The 19,219-nt window shown below is 51.6% G+C and overlaps 1 protein-coding gene across 6 annotated transcripts in view; it reads right to left on the reverse strand.

The window, feature by feature from the left end:
- The window catches only part of QTGAL (queuosine-tRNA galactosyltransferase), a 109,855-nt gene that overhangs the window by 6,860 nt on the left and 83,776 nt on the right, over positions 1-19,219 (reverse strand). For 4 of the 6 annotated variants that reach the window (XR_003005412.1, XM_024760766.1, XM_024760765.1 and 1 more), the window contains exons 7-10: positions 15,137-15,261; positions 5,221-5,356; positions 5,065-5,133; positions 4,537-4,611 (exon numbers count right to left, since the gene is read on the reverse strand). Coding sequence is in view for 5 of the 6 variants with exons in the window: in XM_024760766.1 (XP_024616534.1) it covers positions 4,537-4,611; positions 5,065-5,133; positions 5,221-5,356; positions 15,137-15,261 (405 nt within the window). In the remaining variant the exon portion in view is untranslated. Of the gene's footprint in view, positions 1-3,771; positions 4,612-5,064; positions 5,134-5,220; positions 5,357-15,136; positions 15,262-19,219 lie in introns of those variants that run through there. The other 2 variants (XM_024760767.1, XM_024760763.1) reach the window with 1 other exon arrangement.

The following is a 19,219-nucleotide window of genomic DNA, read 5'->3' on the forward strand; positions in this document are numbered from 1 at the left end:
TTTGTTACTGTATAAAGAAAAATACTGAGAGACCAATAGAGAAATGGGCCAATGAAAAGGGTAAGGTACCAAAAGGGAAATAAAGATGAATACAAATACATGAAAAGATGTCCTCCTTACTCACAACGTGACATTGCCAACTGGAACCATAAACTTACTGTTTTTCACCTGTGGTTTGCAAAGGTGGAAGGTTTGGTCACACCGCTGGAGAAGGGTCATGGTGGGGGCAGGGTGTGTGAACTGGCTCAGCCTCCAGGGGCGGAATGGCTGGTCTCACAACTGATGGCGGGCACATTCTTTGACCAGCACCTTTCAGACACTTATCCCATATGTGTAGCCACTTGAGCAAAATTATGCATATATAAAGATATCCACGGCAGCATTATTCCTAACGGTGAACAGTAAAACTGGCCTAAAGGTACATCGATAAGCAACTGGATAATAAATGTATGAAACACCCATATAATCGAGTGGGATGCAGATATTTTTTAAGTGAGGTACATGAATCCCTCAGAAGCTCCTGCAGCCAGCGATGAAGGTGTTCCTGCGAGCAGAACAGACCCTGGACCTGAGCCTCGGGAAACACGTTAAACCACAAGCCGGTTTCGTCAACAAACAATTGTAAGAAAGTGAGGGAGACAAAGGTCACACTGGGTCTGCATTCCAACAGGCAAGTATGAAAAGATGGAACACGTCTACAAGGCAGTTAGATTTCAACACTGATGGGATATCTGGAAATTTGGGGTGACATAGTGGTATTATGGTAGTTTTTTTAGCTTTTAATCTTTTCAGGAAACAATATTGAAGAAATGAGGCTAGAATTTGCCTCGCTCCCAGGTTGGGGGAGTTGGGGCTTGGGGCTGGCTTCTTTGCTTTGGCTGAAACGTGCTGGAAAGTTTCCTTCATAAAAAGATAACAGAGTTGGGTGGCACCAGCGGATTTATATGGAATTAACTCCAAGATATACTATTACGTGAAAAAAGAGAAATAAAGAAGTATGTATAACATGCTGCTGTTTGTTAAAAAGAAAAATCACATACACCTTTGTGTTTCTACCTCTAGACCCTCTAAGGAAACAAAGTGGGTGACAGGGTTGGGTTCCTTCCCACCCAAAGTCTGCTCTCTGGGAAGGGTTTGCATGGGTGGGGGTGTTCCCTTCGTGGCAACTTCGGGTCCCTGAGAAGTAGACCCTTAAGAGAGCCTATCTCTGAAAAGCTAGGTATCATTTGTGTAGAATTAAAACTTTCATTTTACAATGGCTCCTTGCAGCCCCATAATCATTCATCCAATTCCCCTGGCAACTTGAACATTGTTTGTCTTGGCCTCTCAGGAAACCCAAAGCCAGGTGGGTCACTGCTTTCAAACCAGGAAACCCAAACCCAGATGGCCACGAGCCTGCCTCATTGCACCCACATCCCGTGGAACCCCCTTCCCTGGTATGTCACTTCTGTGATTAGGTCACACGTTAGTGTGACGTATGTCTTGCTACTGACCCTGCCCCTTGCTGGCTTTCACAGAATAAGCTGCCATGGTTGGTGGGCCTGCAGAGCAAACAGCCGGCAAAGCACTGAGGCCCTCGGCCAACACCCTGGAGATCTGACTCCTGCCAACGACCATGAGAGCTTGGAAGCAGGTCTGCCCCAGGCGAGCCTCTTGATGAGACATCATCACCGGCAGACACCACCACGCTCACCTGAAGCTGAAAGCCACCTGTGGGGCCTGGACTTATGACCCACAGAAACGTGAGGAAGTAAACGTGCTGTTTGAGGCTAAGTTTGTAGTTATGTAGTGACGGTTAAATAATGCAGGTTCAAGCTGGCAAGCAGTCAAACAGAAGAAAACCTCAAGGTGACACGTTGGAACTGGAGCCACCCGGCTGCCTGGCCCTGGGACACTCAGTGTACAGCCACCTGCAAAAGCACAAAGCTGGCCCCTACCTGACCCCACACACAAACAGCAACTCAAAATGGGTCCAAGACCTACATGAAGGAGCTGAAACCATAAAACCCTTAAGAAAAAAGCACAGGGGTAAATCTTCATGACTCTAGATTGGGTGGTGGTTTCTTAGCCATGACACCCAAAACAGAAATCAAATTACAAATAGATAAAATGGACTTTGTCAAAGTTAAGCACTTTTTGTGCATCAAAGGACACCGTCAAGAGAATGAAAAGACAGCCCACAGGATGGGAGAAAGTATTTGCCAATGCATCCAGTTGGGGACTTGAGTCTAGAAATATAGAGAACTCTGAGAACTCAACAAAAGGACAAACAGCCCGATTAGAAAATGGGTGAAGGACCTGAACAGACACCTCTCCACAGGAGGCAGACAAGTGGCTAATAGATGCTCCACGTCCTGCGTTGTCAGGGAGACGCAAACGGAAACCGCCGTGAGAGCCACTCATCCACCAGGATGGCCGTGACGAACAAACACGTCACAAGGTGGGCAAGGATACGAGAAACTGGAACCTTTGGGCAGCGGGGGGTGGGGGGGCATAAGTCACCCTAAGACCCGTGATTCCACCCCAGCTCTGCGTCCGAGAGAACTGAAAACACGTCCACATGGAAATCTGACCTGAATTTTCACACGGCCTCATTCAAGCTGACAAAGCCTGTTGTGCCATGAGATTCTGTTCTGGTCCAAGTGTTCAGCTCACCTGTGGCCGTGCAAAGTCGCCACCAACTGAGCAGAGGAAACCACACCTCTACTGCCTCACAGTTTCTGTGGGGCTGGAGCTCAGGGCTGGGCCTGGCCATGCAGGGACCAGCTGGGACCCTGAGGCCACTCCTGGCGCCAGGCTCCTGGGGTCAGCCTGTTCTCACACCCGTTTTCCCGACAGCTGGGTGACTTCTCCAAAGTGGCAACTCAAGCGAGGGGCAGAATCAGGACATCCAGCCTGTTCTCCGGTCCTGCATGGGACCCCACCTGACCAACACGCTACAACGCCCGCTGTCCCCCGTGTCTGAGCTCGGGCCCCATGGGAGCACAGCCTCAGGGAGGTGACGTTCCCCATCAGGATGCACTGGCCTGGTGGGGCCCCTGTGGAAGCGCCTGGGCCACACGGCAAACCGCAATTAGAAGCTGTGAGTAACACCAGTCAGTGCAGAAGGGGGTCTGGGATCTTAAAAACAGCCACCAACAAAGGGCTCTCCCCTTCTCTGGCACCCTCCACATACACGTGGAGCAGGCCACCTTTGCTATGAAAGTGTGTAGGGGCTGCAGGCTCCCTGAGCCCAAGGCTTGATGAGAGTCTGCACTTGATGTGGGGTGAGAGGCATGTTCTGCTTGGTTCCCCACTGCTATTGGCGAACGCTGGCAAATGAACATGCACCTGCTTCCCTTCCGCTAAAGCCACTGCCTCCAGGAAGGCCTCTGGCCTGGCACCCTGTTTACCAAGGTTTCAACCTCAGAGGCTGGAAACTGCTGGAAGCAGCGGCCTGTGTCCCCAACTATGCGTCATCCCACGTCCCCAGTGGCACAGCACAGGGACCTGCTCACCCATCCACTACTGTCCCCTCTTGACCCTTCGGGGCAGCCCCGCCCCACATGAGCCAACCTGGGCCCTGTAGTCCTGGTGGATTAAGGACACTTTATACTTGCATTTGTGATAATCTTTCTGACCACGGGGAGGAATTTCCAAAACAGGAGGACACTAAAAGTGTTCATCGCAAGAGAAAAATTGATAAATGTACTGTGTTAAAAATAAGCTTTTCACGGGACTTCCCTGGTGGTCCCCTGGTCGGGGAACTAGATCCCACAGGCATGCCGCACCTAAGAGATCCCACATGCCACAACCAAGACCCAGCGCTGCATGCATGCGCGCATAAATAAATAAATAAAATTAAGCTTTTCTGGGAAGAACCTGTGAAAAGACAAGTCACAACTGGGAGAAAACATCTGCTAAACACTAGTCGACCAAGGGCCAGCACCACTCAATGCAGAGCTCCCAGAAACCAAGGAGAAGAGATGGACAGGCCAGCAGGGCGGGGGTGAGGGCTCCAAAATCAGGAGAACGTCCCCATCACCAGAGCCCACCAGCAGGCTTCGTGGTGGAAACTTGTACACCAGGAAACGGGACCCACTCAGGGAAGGAGGGAGTTCAAGCACACGGGCCTCTCTGCAGGACCCCAGCGTTGGGCCCAGAGCCAAGAAATGAGCACCTGTCCTGCGTGGCCGCAAATGGGAGAAAAGGCAAGGGGTTGATGGAGAAAACCGCTGGGACGGCAGTCACTTGGCAGGGATCGGGGGATGCAGGGCCGGCGCAGGTGCTTCTGGGCGGCCTTGTCCCCTGCAGCTCTCATGGGAAATGCAACCTGCCTCATGGGGCACCATCGCCGCCACCTCCCCTGACACCCCAGGCCTGGCTGGAGGTGGCCCTGTTGTCTCCTGTCCCCACCCCCATGTGGATCACTCTCCTGGCCCCCCAGAGCAGCAGTCATCACCTCCCGTCCTAGCCCGCAGCTTCCTGGTGGACACAACATACCACCTCCTGACCCTGGGGCTGTCCCAGCCACACATGCCCCAGCCTGACACTCACCAGCTTCACGCAGATGACAAAGGGTGGCTGTGCGGCTCGGAAGTGCAGGACCGGGACCCGGGGCTTGGGCCTTTCCTGAGAGGAGAGAAGGGCCACAGGCTGCTCCACCTTGCTCCCCAGTCCCCCACCTCTGCCCTGCTCAAAGCTCGATGCCCTCAGACAGGCGCCCGGGCCACAGCCAGACCCAGGGCTGGACCTGGTCTCCAGCACCTCCACCCAGCCACCTATGGCTGCCACAGGACTAACCTGAGGTGGGCAGCGGACAGACCCAAGCCTGCAAGGAGCACCTTCCAGTAGGGACAGGGGCAGGTGGGGGCAGGCACGGGTGCCCTCTGGGGTCCTGGAGACCCCAGGAGCCTGAGGGCTGCATCTGCCAGGCCTGGCAGCTGTCCGGGCCCAGATGGCCTTTCCCAAGGAGGAAGGTTCTGGGCAGTGTCTACTCAAAAGGCCCAGGACGGCGCCCCAGAGTGCAGTGTGGGCGGCTGACCACATGCATGACCATGGGGGCTCGGTGGGGAGGGGGCGCACCTGAGAGTCCTCGTAGCAGTAGAAGCCCTTCTTGATCTTGTTCTCGTCCACGTCGCAGAAGGCGACCACCTGGGGAGGACCCAGGACGCCAGCCTCAGGGGCAGTGGGGGCAGTGCTGCTGGATGGGGGAGGGGTGGGACAAGGGGTGGGCCCCACCTTGCATCGTGACCCTGCCGTCAGGCTGCGGTAGAGCCGGCGGCCCTGCCGGCCCGCATTCCAGATGGTGAAGGTTGCCCAGTGGGGAAGGGCCCACTCTTCCAGGAAGCGGACGCGGTGGGTCCAGATGGTGGTCCTGTGGGGCATGGGGGTTTGGGGGTCGTGACCCAGGAGGGCAGGGCCTCCAAGCGCCCCAGGCCTTCCTCCCCCCACCCCTGAGCCTGCCCACAAGTCCCCCTGGTTTGGGGCCCCTAGGGCAGCACTGCAGCTGTTGGCTGAGTGACTGAACCAAGGAGGCCAGGACCAGAAGGTTGCACCCCTCACCCACCCTCACAGCCGGTGCACATGGATCCTCGGACGTGCTGAGCTCATGTCCACACACTCAAGAAGCATGCGGGACACCAGGCACAGAGCTTGGGGAGCCCAAGGAAAACCCAGCCACGCTGACGTCCGGCACCTACGACCATGGTAAACATGACCTGGACGTGACTCCCCACCTCGAGCGGCCACATGGAAGGGGCCACAGTGTCCTGTGGAAGCTGTGCAGATGGTGGGGTCACCTTCCCCAGGTGGGACCCCCTCCCTTGGCCCCTTGCCACATGCAGACCTGAGGTCCAGGCCGGCCCTTGGGGTCTGCAGCTGCCCGAGTCCCAGTGCCCGGAGACAACAGCATGTCAGCTGTCTCCAGGTTACAGTGGTTGGACACAGGGACAGGACCCAAGGCGCAGGTGAGAAAACATCACTTAAGAATCAGGAAGGTTAAGGGGGAGCTTCTGCAGGTACACAGTGGACCAAACTTGACTCTGGTCTTCCTTTCCAGAGAAACCTCTGATGTAAGGAAGGGTGGCACACCCTTGTATAAAATCACAGTTTACACCTGGAAGTGCCCTCCATGGACCCTCTCACGGAGCCCCAAGACCTACTGTTCTAGGCCAGTCGCAGACCTGCTGCAGCTCCCCCACGTTCTACAGTGTGGGTTCAGTTCCTTCCTGGTGTCTGGCCCGGGGCTCTGTGTGGCAAATGTTGAACCCGTGGTTCAGCAGCCACTGCCCTGCTGCCTTCTCCATGGCAACCAGCTTTGAGGGTCCCACAAGGTATCTCAGGGGAGCAGCTCCTCCAGGTGAGAGCGTGGGGTCCACGGACACAATACAGTGATATCCCACTCTAATGCAACTGGGCACCAGTGTCCGCCTGCCCAGGGGTGGGCTCTGAATGCTGGGCTGCTCCTGTGGTTGGTCCACCCACCTCCCACTTGAAATGTCTCAATTGGGGTTGTGCTGAGCAGCCATCATTTCAGTGGTCGGGGGGTACTGGGGCTTGCGAAGGTGAATAAGGTGAATAACTCCCCAGTCTGGGCCATTCAGCACAAGCTAGACACACTCCAGCCCAAATAAGACACCATCAGGTGCAGCACTCAACACGCAGCTTTGGCAGCATCCAAGGAACAAAGGACAATTCTGAGAACAAAACAACTGAACTTCCTGCAAATGAGCTCTGACAAACCCATGAGACGCTGACAGTGAGGAAGAGATGGGGCAGGCCCCGGGTCCCCGCCAGCAGCGGGACCTGCGCCACGCTCCAGGCCCTGCCTGGGACCCCAGGGGGTGCGCCTACCACCACAGGGGCAGCAGGAGATAAGGGACCACAGACATCTGGGCAGGTCTCGCCCTCTGCTCACGGTTTCCTCTCCGGCTCCTACTTTTTAAATTACTTTTGTTGGAAAAAGGTCTGGCCGCTTCTATGACTTAATTGCTTCTCTCCTTAACCAGTCAACTCTCTTCAATTTCATGAACAATTCAATGAAACTGCCCAAAAAAATGCCCAACGGTTTTGGGGACACTTACAAGGAAATGAAATGGCCCAACGAGGACTCCACTTAATGCTCAGGGACCAGGACAGTGTGGGGCCCGCACCAGCGTGACCACCAGACGCAGGGGTGACGGGCCGGGTCTGAGCAGCGCAGGGTGCCTCACCTGGAGATGGCGCCTGTGGGAGGGACAGAGCTGACCCCCACCTCCCACCGCCCGTGGGGTGGATCTGGAGGGACTGTGGGTCCTGGGGGTACAGCCCCTGCCTTGTGCCCTCCCTGTGCCTCCGGAGTCTGGTCTCTGGTCTGAGGACACAACTCAGAAACTGCCACCAATACCTCCGTGTTGTGGACAGTGAGACCCGTTATGGACAGTGAGACCCTTCCTGCCGCCGCTGTCCTGCAGGTCCCCTTCTCCACCGTGCTGCTCAGTTATTTATTCGGGAGAACAGCCCAGGTGTGTCCTTCCTGCCACTCTTACGCCTGCGAGGAGGCTCCACTGAGGGCTGGGTGTGTGGGAGCTGCTCACAGGTTTCCTCAGACCCACAGGTCGGCATTTCCAAAACCTTCTGGAAAGCAGGGCAGTGTCAGGGATGCACACTGCACCAGGAGGCAGCAGGCCGGAGGTGGGGGCGGGGAGCAGTGGCGTGTGTGGACCCTCAGCAGCAGGATGGCAGGAAGGTCCACGCGGTGACGGACAGAGGAGCAACGTCACCACACGGAGCTCGGCCCTGAGGGTGAGCAGCATAGCGACTTCGGGAGAATGAGGCAGAACGCTGCCACCGACACCACATTTTTAAAGAGGGAAAGCACACTGTTTAGAGGACATCACGTGTGGTCAAAGTATAAAGAAACGGATCTTATGGCAAATAAACATCCCACTCAGGACACCACGAAATGGAACCTGGGAGATGCAGGAGGTTTGGGGAAATGGGTAACTTTTTGTTTTAAAGATGATTCCTTATGCCTCTGGCTGTCGGAAGTATTTCATAGTGAAAATTGTTAAATGATATAAATGCTGATCATTCTCAATTTAAAAGGTAAAGGCCACGATTCAGGGAGCCTCTCAAACAGAGGGCTCTTTAAGAGAGTTTGAAGGAATTCAATTATTGACAAGCCTGAGGGTGTAATTAGCGCTCCTTGCTCTCTGAGGTTTTGCTGCTCAAAGACTTTAATCCAACACAGAAACTAACATGAGATCACCTCTTTTACGTTGTGGGTGGCAAAGCCTCACACTGCAAAAAGAGGGAAAAAAAAGTCTCAACATAAAAGAATTATCGCATGAAAACAGAATGAAGGTGTGTGTAGCACAAGCCGTCTGGCTGGCTGCCTGGCCCCCCAGATACATGAGCACCCGCCACACCATGGGTGGGGAGCAGGGCACCACCAGGGTCATCACAGACATGCCTTCACGTTGCCTTGCTTCACAGGAGCTCAAGGTGAGGACACATGTACGTGAACCTTCAGGAACAATGGAAGAGATCCTAGTTGTCCGGGCACTTCTCAGCTCTGCACAGGATCCCAGGCGTCCGGGCACTTCTCAGCTCTACAGAGGATCCCAGGTGTCCAGGCACTTCTCAGCTCTGCAGAGGATCCCAGGTGTCCCGGCACTTCTCAGCTCTGCAGAGGATCCCAGGTGTCCAGGCACTTCTCAGCTCTGCAGAGGATCCCAGGTGTCCCGGCATTTCTGAGCTCTACAGAAGATTCGTGCCCAGAAAACCATCTTTGTACTTTATTCACCCAGTTTCCAACTCCGTTTATGGATTGTGGGAAAGTGGTTACTTCCTTGAAGAAACACTTGCCAGAAATTTTAAAAATTTTAATGAAATTCACATAGAGTAAGAGCAAGGATCTTAAGTGTGCATACAAGTCAGACGGTTATGACAAACATGCATATCCGTGTAACCAACACACCTGTCAAGAGGTGGGACACTTCTACCACCCCAGAAAGCTCTCTTGTATCTCCTTTCCCCTGAGAATACCACAGTCTCGTTTCTATCACTGTGGACTAGTTCTGCCTGTTGGAGAACTCTGTACAAGTGGAAGCCACAGTATGCATGCTTTGGTATCTGATTTCTTTGACTGACCATGTATCTTTTGGACATTAATCCCCGTTCTTGCAGGTATCAGTCGTTTGCTTTCTTCTAGTCCTGAGGAGTGTTCCGTTACAGCCGTGTTTATCCACCACCTGCTGATGGGCATCTGGGTTGTTCCCATTCTTGGCTACTAATAGAGAAATGTTGAGCAATCTATTAATTTCTCTTGGAGAAACACCTAGGCATGGAATTGCTGGGGCATAGGGCAGGTATCAATTAAATTAATAAAATAAGGTCCAACAGTTTTCCAAAGAGGACGTACTGTGCTTACACTCCTGAGAACAATGTATATGTGTCCTCAGCATGATTTGGAATTGCAGACGTTAATTTTAACCCTTCTCGTGGGTGTGCAGAGTTTAATTTGCATTCTCTGATAATGATGAAACCTTTTAAATTGACCTTATATATTACTTCTTTGTGAAGTGTCATGTCTGTTCAACTATTTTGCCTACTTTTATTAGATTTTATTTTTGGGTGATAGGGGTTCTTAATATCTCCCCCATACTAACCCTCTGTGAGATATATAGATTATGAATATTTTCTCCCAGTCTGTGGTTTGTCTATTCTTTTTCCTAATGGTGTCTTTTTTTAAAATTAATTAATTATTGGCTGTGTTGGGTCTTCGTTTCTGTGTGAGGGCTTTCTCTAGTTGCGGCAAGTGGAGGCCACTCTTCATCGCAGTGCGTGGGCCTCTCGCTGTCGCAGCCTCTCTTGTTGCGGAGCACAAGCTCCAGACGCGCAGGCTCAGTAGTTGTGGCTCACGGGCCTAGTTGCTCCGTGGCACGTGGGATCTTCCCAGACCAGGGCTCAAACCCATGTCCCCTGCATTGGCAGGCCGACTCTCAACCACTGCGCCACCAGGGAAGCCCCTAATGGTGTCTTTTTATGAGCAAAAGTTTTTAATTTTGATGAAGTCCAATTTATCAATTTTATAGCACTAAAGAGGGACTTCCCTGGTGGTCCAGTGGTTAAGAATCTGCCTTCCAATGCAGGGGACGCGGGTTCAATCCCTGGTCGGGGAACTAAGATTCCACATGCCGGGGCAACTAAGCCCCCGGGCCTCAACTACTGAGTTTGTGCACCTCAACTAGAGAGAATCCCGCATGCCGCAACGAAGAGCCTATGTGCTGCAACTAAGACCCTATACAGCCCGCCCCCCCCAAAAAAAAAGGGCTAAAGATTCTGGTGTCCTCTCTAATAAATTTTTTCCTGTCCCCAAGTTGTGAAGATATTCCCTGATGTTTTCTTCTAGAAGCTTTATATTTTACCTGCTTCTATATTTATATCTAAGTCATCTAGAATTAATTTTTCTATAGGGCATGAGATTTTTTTTTCCATATGGATATCCATTTGCTTCATTTGTTAAAAATAATTTTCTTTTTTCCATTGAATGCATTTGGAGACTGTTTAAAATCAATTGTGAGTCTATTTCTGGACTCTGCTCTGTTTCATTGATGTATATGTCTATCTTTATTCTATGAATACATTTTCTTGATTGCTATAGCTTCAGAGTGAGTCTTAAAATCAGGCACAATAAGTCCTCAAATTTTGTACTTTTCAAGATTGTTTAGGACACTCTGGGCCCTTTGATTTTCATGCGAATTTTAAAATCAGATTATCAATTTCTACAAAGAAGCCACCTGGGACTTTTACTGGGATTGCTTTGAATTTACAGATCAATCTGGAGAGAACTGATGTTAACAATACAGAGTCTTCCAATCCATGAATGTGGTGTATCTCTCCATCGATTTTATAGGTTTTCTTTAATTTCCCTCAGCCTTTTTTGGAATAGGTTTTAGCAGATATAGACATACCTTACTAAACTTACTCAAAAGTATTTTATTATTGACGCCATTGTACATTTTTTAAACTGCATTTTTCAGTTGTTCATTGCAATTCTATAAACTTGTATTCTGGAAATTTGCTAAGTTACTGGTTTTGATTTCCTGTGAAACACAATCATGCCACCTACAAATGATGCTAGTTTTACTTCCACTTTTTTTTTTTTTAATGTTGAGCCTTCTTTTAATTTATTTTTGGCTGTGTTGGCTCTTTGTTTCTGTGCGAGGGTTTTCTCTAGTTGTGGCAAGCGGGGGCCACTCTTCATCACGGTGCGCAGGCCTCTCACTGTCGCGGCCTCTCTTGTTGCGTAGCACAGGCTCCAGACGCGCAGGCTCAGTAGTTGTGGCTCATGGGCCCAGTTGCTCCGCGGCATGTGGGATCTTCCCAGACCAGGGCTCGAACCCGTGTCCCCTGCATTGGCAGGCAGATTCTCAACCACTGAGCCACCAGGGAAACCCACTTCCACTTTCTAATACTTATATTTTTTATTTTTCCTGTCTCATTGCACTGACCTCCATTACAACGTGGAATAGAAGTAGTGAGAGGAGTGATCAGATCGCTTCCTCCTGATCTTAGAAGGGAAAGCTTTCAGTCTTTAATGATTAAGTATGAGATTAGTTATAGGTTTGAGTAGATGCTATCAGACTGAGAAAGTTTCCCTCTATTTCTAGTTTGCTGAGTTTTTAAAAAAATCATGAATGGGTATTGAATTTTGCCCAATGCTTTTTCTGCATCTATTGCATTGTGTGATTTTTATCTTTTATTCTGTTACTGTATTAAATCATACTAATTGATTTCTGAATGTTAAACCAGACTTGTATTCATGATGTATTATCCTTTCATATATATTTCTGAATTTGACTTGGTAATATTTTGTGAATGATTTTTGCAACTATTTTCATAAGGGATATTTGTCTGTAATTTTATTTTCTTGTAATATTCTTGTAGCATTTTTTACTTCAGAGTCATGCTAGTCTCACGGAGTGTGAAGCTCCTCCCTCCCAACACCCAACAGACCTTTCTCCTCTTCTATTTCCTGAAAGAATTTATGTTAGATTGGTATTATTTCTTCCTTACATTTTTGATAGAATATATCAGTAAAGCCATCTGGCTTGGCTTTTCTTTATGAAAAGCTTTTAAATTACTAATTAATTTTTAATTATTATTTATACCTTTTTTTTTTTTGGCCATGTGCAGGGCATGCAAGATATATTAGTTCCCCAGCCAGGGATTGAACCTAAACCCCCTGCAGCGGAAGCACGGAGTCCCAACCACTATATCGCCAAGGAATTCTCTATTATTTATACTTTAAATACCTACTGGATCTGTAATGATGTCCCCTCTTTAATTCCCAGTATATTGGTAACCTGTGTTTTCTTTTAAAAATCAATCTTTTTTTTTTTTTTTTTTTTTTTCATAAATTTTTTTTTTTTTTTTTTTTTTTTTTGCGGTACACGGGCCTCTCACTGTTGTGGCCTCTCCCGTTGCGGAGCACAGGCTCCGGACGTACAGGCTCAGCGGCCATGGTCGCGGGCCCAGCCGCTCCGCGGCATGTGGGATCTTCCCGGACCGGGGCACGAACACGTGTCCCCTGCATTGGCAGGCGGACTCTCAACCACTGCGCCACCAGGGAAGCCCTAAAAATCAATCTTGATAGAGGCTTGTCAATTGTACTGATTTTATTTCAAGCCAATTCTTGGTTTTGCTGATGTTTTTTCTACTGACTGTCCATTTTCAATTTTACCTTCTTCATTCCTTTCCTTCTATTTGAGTTTACTTTGCTATTACTTTTGAAACCTTTAAAGGTGGAGACTTAGATAATTGCTTAGTTTCTTCTTTTATAATATAAACTTTTAAAGCTATAAAAATTTATTATAAACTCCGCTTTAGCTAAATTCCACAAATTTTGACATACTGTTTTGTCATCAAGTTAAATTTTTTCCCTAATATCCTTTGTGATTTTTTCCCTTGGTTGCTTAATTTCCAAATATTTTGTATATTCAAGATGTCTTAGGGCTTCCCTGGTGGTGCAGTGATTAAGAATCTGCCTGCCAAGGCAGGGGACACAGGTTTAAGCCCTGGTCCGGGAAGATCCCCCATGCCACGAAGCAACTAAGCCCATGTGCCACAACTACTGAGCCTGCCCTCTAGAGCCTGCGAGGCACAACTACCAAAGCCCATGCACCTAGAGCCCGTGCTCCACAACAAGAGAAGCCACTGCAACGAGAAGCCTGTGCACCACAACGAAGAGTAGCTCCCGCTTGCCGCAAAACTAGAGAAAGCCCGCACATAGCCACAGACCTAACGCAGCCAAAAAAAAGAAAAAAAGATGTCCTAATGATTTCTAATTTATAAAACATAACCCGTATGCTTTCAATCATTTGAAATTTATTCAGATTTGTTTCTTGGTCCAAAGTAATGTCTATCTTGTACTTTAAAAGAATGCGTATTCTGCAGTTGACTCTGGTGTTCCTTAAATGTCTACTGTCATGTCGGTTAATAGTGTTGTTCAAACCTTCTGATCCTCACAGACTTCCCCACCCCCCAACTTCTATCAATTATTGAGATAGGAGTATTAAAATCTCCAACTCCAATCTCAGTTTTTGCCTCATGTATTTTGAAACTCTGGGATTAGGGATATACACATTTAGGATTGTTATGTCCCCCTAGAAAATGACCTTTATTTACCCCATGTGTGCAAATCACACTTGCATTGAGTCAAGTTCATGACAACAAACTCCCAATGATGCTCCACTAAATCTACTGTATGAAAATTCAGACTTAACAGAAGAGAAATCAAGCTCTTTTGCTTAAAGCTGGAAAACAAAGAAGCTAAGTTTTAGTGTTGAATAGCACATGTGCAAAAGTTCAAGGATCTCCCAAGTCAATATGGACGCTGGGGGCTTCCCTGGTGGTGCAGTGGTGAGGAATCCGCCGGCCAATGCAGGGAACATGGGTTCGAGTCCTGGTCCGGGAAGATCCCACATGCCACGGAGCAACTAAGCCGGTGTGCCACAACTACTGAGCCTGCACTCTAGAGCCTGTGAGCCACAACTGCTGAGCCCGTGTGCCACAACTACTGAAGCCCGCACGCCTAGAGCCCCTGCTCTGCAACAAGAGAAGCCACCGCAATGAGAAGCCCGCACATCGCAACGAAGAGTAGCCCCTGCTCACCACAACTAGAGAAAGCCCGCGCCCAGCAACGAAGACGCAAGGCAGCCAAAAATAAATAAATAAATAAATAAATTATATGGATGCAGCAATCTGGGACACCCCCCCACCGACGACACATGCCCAAATCAGCATCACACCCACTGTGACAGTGGACAGGAGACCTCCCAGGACAGAAACTGAGAAGCCACGCCTTCCAACGAGTCTCACACCCTCCAGGGGAAGAACAGAGTCTCTTCTACTTCCAGAAACACAAATGCATGTCCCTGCATCATGCTCTTTACAATCAAAAGATCCCCTGATCGTAGACCTGTTTCAGGGCCCCATTCCTCCCTGTCCCCAAGAGAGCAGCACTACGGTATCACCAAGGGGGATACATACTTGTAGTTGTTTGAAATGTAACACCCACACACATGCACAAACGTGCACACACAGACACACATGCGCACACACACACAGTTCAAACTAAAGAAAGAAAAGCACACCCCTCCCTTGCCTTCACCCTGCCTGTACTTTCGGCACCATCCCTGCCCTGTCCCTGGTAGTCGGCCTCTAGCCTTGGGGCCTGGGGGATGTGAGGGCCATGAGAGGGAGGGGGCTAGTGTCCTTGTGATGCCCCACAGAGGAAGCGGCCCAACCTCGGTCCCAATAGCCCTCCCCTTGGTGGGCGGAGAAGGAAGAGGGTGCCCCCAGCCCGCCTGTAATCACGTTAGCGGGGGGCTGGGCTCACGCTGAGAATCCCCTCAACTCAAAGCAAGTGAGAACAAAACCCCAAGAGAACAACTACACGTGAATCCTACCTCACTTCAAAAAGGTGAGAACAGACATTTGGCCTTGATCCTGGGGAAATGCTGGTCCGTGGACCTAGGACAACGTCCCTCCCGGGAGGCCGCAGGCCCCGTGCTGGCCACACTCCCAGGTTTCCTGCCTTGCGACCTGACTGGGTCACCCGTGTCTGCCCCACTGACCCCGCCTGGTCTGGCCCCCCGGACTTGCGTACTCGAGGACGGAGTGTGTGGCCGCGCCGGGGTGGTAGCGGTAGAGGAGCAGGCTCTGGTCCACGCGGACAAGCCCGCCGCCCTTCCTCAGGTGTTCGTGGAAGAACAGCAAGTCCTCGGGGACACCCTGTGGGACGAAAGAAACGTGTCTCCACTCACGACAGAGCCTCATTCTGGCGACGGGAGACGCGGATCCGCCCGGCACCCCAGCCGCTTGAGCCTGGCATGACCCGTGAGGCCTCAGCGGGAAAACAACACGTCCAGCTTCCCCACCTTGTGGCCGGCACTGGCAAGCGTGGGCAAGTGTGACCACAAGAGGCGTCTTCAGAACAAGAAGGTGCCCGAGGGGTGGACCCAAGCCCCAGTGTCACACTCACAGCCTCAAACTTGACCCCTGGCCCGCGCTGCTGGCCTGATGACCTGCCCCCTCCCTGTTGACGGGCTTGCTGCTCCCAGGGTCTGCAGCGTCCCGCTGGGTGTTCCCGTCCTGTGAGAACCCAGGCCTCCCGCCCCCTCCTGGAGAAGCGCAGACCAGGGCAGGCCGTTGGGGTCACAGCCACCCTGCTGGTCAGTCTGGGGGATCTCAGTCCTGGTGGGGACACCAAGTTGGCTCCCCTCACTTTTTTAAATTCAAGGTGAAAACCAAGTGAGCAGGGGGTCTGGACAGGAGGTCACCCAGGATGTGTCTGGTGAGCAGAGCCCAGCAATGGCTGGGGACACTGCCAGGACCCCTGCTCCGGGCAGAGGCTGGTTTCCTGACAGCCCAGAGGCTGCTGCTCTCCGGCCCCAGCCTGTCCTCCTCCGCCGGTTCCCCAGCCCGAGCTCGGTTTCACCGAGCCAATGCCAGCACCACGGCCGGGCCCACTGCTTCCAGTAAAGCCACGGCTGCCCCCCAGCTCGTCCACCCCGAGAGGAAGGTGGCACAGCTGGCCTCTGAGGTCTCGGTGTCCTGATGGAGCCTGGTGGCTGTCATCCTCGGGGGGAGATGGGACCCCTGGCCTCTCTTGGCCAGCTTCTTGGCCCGAGCGTATCCCCTGACTGGGCCCTGTGCACCTGGACTCTGGGGTCTGTGATGAACTGATGCTCTTTGTCTCTGGCCGCCCAGGCGCGAGGTCCGCTGCCTCCTGGCTTGGGCCTGAGCGCCATCCCTGGAAGCAGCCCACTCAGCTCTCACTGCTGAGCTGCCACACTGGGCACCAGCCTGCCCGCCTCCGTCCCTGAACAAAGCCCCCACTGCCCAGGGAATCGCCGCCCGGGGTCCCTGACACACCGCAAGGCCGTCAGGGCAACGCGATGGAAGCCAGCCGAGTAGGAAATCGGCGCAGTCTTGTTAGCGACGCGGAAACGCGCGAACCACTTCACTTGCAGCGTCGGGCGGTTGAGTCAATTAGTGACTCGATGGACTACTGTGTGGTGACTGAAGTGTTTTCACAAAGACAACGACATGAAAAGATTTATAACAAAATGTTAAGTTAAAAATCAAGTTTCAAAATTGTGTTTGCAGCTTGGCTAAAAGTGGTCCACAGTAAAAGGAAGACAAAAGGACCCCACACAAAAGTTCACAGCAGATGTGTGGTGATGGGTTCATGGGTCATTTGCATAGTTTTTCCTTTTTCTAATTTTCTGCATTTTCAGAGTCATCTTTCAAGAGCACGTTGTGACTCTGCGCTTTATAGATTTAGGAAGGAGAAAGTGTCCTCTCTTCTCATGACCAAGAGGACCTCAACCCCAGAGTTCCCTTATTTCTGGCAAAGAGACAAGTGAGAATTTAGCCAGAGGAGGTGCCTGGGACATGGCTGGAGGGCACCCCCCACCCCCGATTCACAAGAGCCTGGGCACCGCTGACCGATCGCAAACAGCGACAGAGGCCGCGATGGGATGCAGAGGTGACGTCAAGGAAGATGGGGTGCTGAGCCCCGGTCCCCCGTGGAGATGGGGACCTGGGCAGACCTGGGGGCTCACCCGGAGCCCTGGGGCCTCTGGGGTGTGAGAACGCGGCTGGATGGGTAGGCGCCCTCAGAGATGTGGTGAAAGGGGATTAGGACCCTGTGGGACAAAAGGAGACAAAGAAGGAGAGACACACCCTCCTCCCCTCCCTGCCCTCAACACCCGCTGCACTTCCCTGGGTGACAGAGGGGGCGACCCTGAGGTAGGAATCCCATGAACTGCAGCTATACAAAGCCCGTGTGAGAAGAAACAGAAAACAGACACTTCCGTGGACAGAAATTCACCCCAAATAACAACAACAACAAAAACCATGAAGGAGAACTCTGGTTCCACACATCGGAGTCAGGTCCGCATTAAGACCAATCCCAGTGAAACCATGAGTCTTTAACAAGGGAGGAATTCTCAGAGCCTCCAGGAAAAGGTCAAGCACCTTACAAAGCCGAGCGAATCGAAGGAGCGTCAGGCAAAGCAAGGCAACAGGGAGCTGTGCTGTCAAGACATGCAAGCGAAGGTGTGACTCAGGGTTTTCTGTCCAGCCCGTACCTCCTTCACATGTCCAGAGCCACAGTCTGAATGGGCAGGAACTCAAGGAACGCTGAGGCCCGGACAGCCTGACATGCGAGGCTGAGTCCAGGGACACAGACAGGTGGCTGGGGACTCAGCACGCGGAGTTGCCTTCTGATGAGAGCGGAAATCACGCAACCAAACAGGAGGAGAAAGGAAAGAGGGAACAGATGATCTACTGGCTGCTGTTCAGGCAACAGGTGGGGGTCAGAATACCTTCAAAAACCGAAAAACAAAAAGCCAACCAGGAAAGGTTTAAGCAGAGCACTTGGGACCAAGGGCGTTTAAAGAGAGAGAAATACAAAGATGACAAAATATAGACCTTCTTCGATACCAAGAGAGGTTTTTAATGCACCAGAGAAGGTGCTGACTTCTGGCTCTGGGTGGCTGAGTGGCCAACCTCTACAGCATCTGTGAGCCCCATGCCCAGAGTGGGAAGCCCCGGGGTGGGGAGATAAAACCCACAAAACAGGGGTGGAAGCCCCAGCCTCGCTGCTCTGACATCCTCAGGATAGAATCTGGGACGAGCACAAGTGGGAGTGAGAGGAAATCCCAGAACGCTGAGACCCAGGGTGGGAGAAAATACCCACAAGCAAGTATCTGACCAAGAACACCAACAACTCAACAGTAAGAAGACACCCCGCTTAAAACTGGGCAAAAGGTCTGGACGCGTCATAAAATAACATACAAGCAGCCAATCGGTGCATGAAAAATTGCTCAACATAAGTCATCTCAGAAATGAAAATTAAAATACAACAAGAAACTACAGAACTGCAATCAGAATGGCTAAAATGCAAAGAGCCTGGGGTACACCCTCTGGAGAGGGGGAGACAGCTCGTAACTCACACAGCGACTCCGAGCCTGGGGATCTTTCCAACAGATGCAAAAGCACTTCTGCAAAGTGTCTGCTGTGCTGGGTGGTGACCCCCCTCCAGGCCGTTCCCTCTCCAAGACTTTTTCACCCAGGCCAGACCGGCCCTCAGAAGAGCCCTGTTCTGAACCAACAAACACCATTTTTGTCACTTTCCTTTTTGTTTAAGGGCCTGAAACCGTTGCCTCCTGGGGACATCCAGACCCCTCAGCTGGATGCTGTCCTGCGCCGGATGGCGCCCTCCTCCAAATCTCCGACTCCCCTCCCCCACCTCGCCTCTGCGAGTGCATTTTCCCAATTTAAAACCTGTGCACCTTGCAGGTTCCAGCTCGTGGTCGCTGTGTCCACGACCACTCAGCCACCCTCACCCCCGAGTCTCGCCACCATCCTGCTCTGCGTCCTTTTGCACCTCGACTGTCCCGGCTGCTTCGGTTCCCTGCCCTTCTCTCCATGGGCAAGAACTGCAGCCTCTTGGGCCTGGAGAATCAGCTGAGGACCAGTCCCCAAACCTAAGTCCAGCCCTCAGGGCACTATGCTCCCCTCGAGCCCCTGGTTTGTAAACCTGAGACCAGCACTGCTCCTGGAGGGCACGTCTGGGCGACCATGAGGGACCGTCCGGCCAGGGTCCAGTGCAGGGGGCAGTGGGGGAGCCAGCCTCTCCCTCTAAAATGAGACTGTGTGCGTGACGGGCAGGGGAGTGGGC

The sequence above is a fragment of the Neophocaena asiaeorientalis genome, unplaced genomic scaffold (assembly GCF_003031525.2).
Source record: "Neophocaena asiaeorientalis asiaeorientalis breed wild unplaced genomic scaffold, Neophocaena_asiaeorientalis_V1.1 scaffold30, whole genome shotgun sequence".
Classification (NCBI taxonomy): domain Eukaryota; kingdom Metazoa; phylum Chordata; class Mammalia; order Artiodactyla; family Phocoenidae; genus Neophocaena; species Neophocaena asiaeorientalis.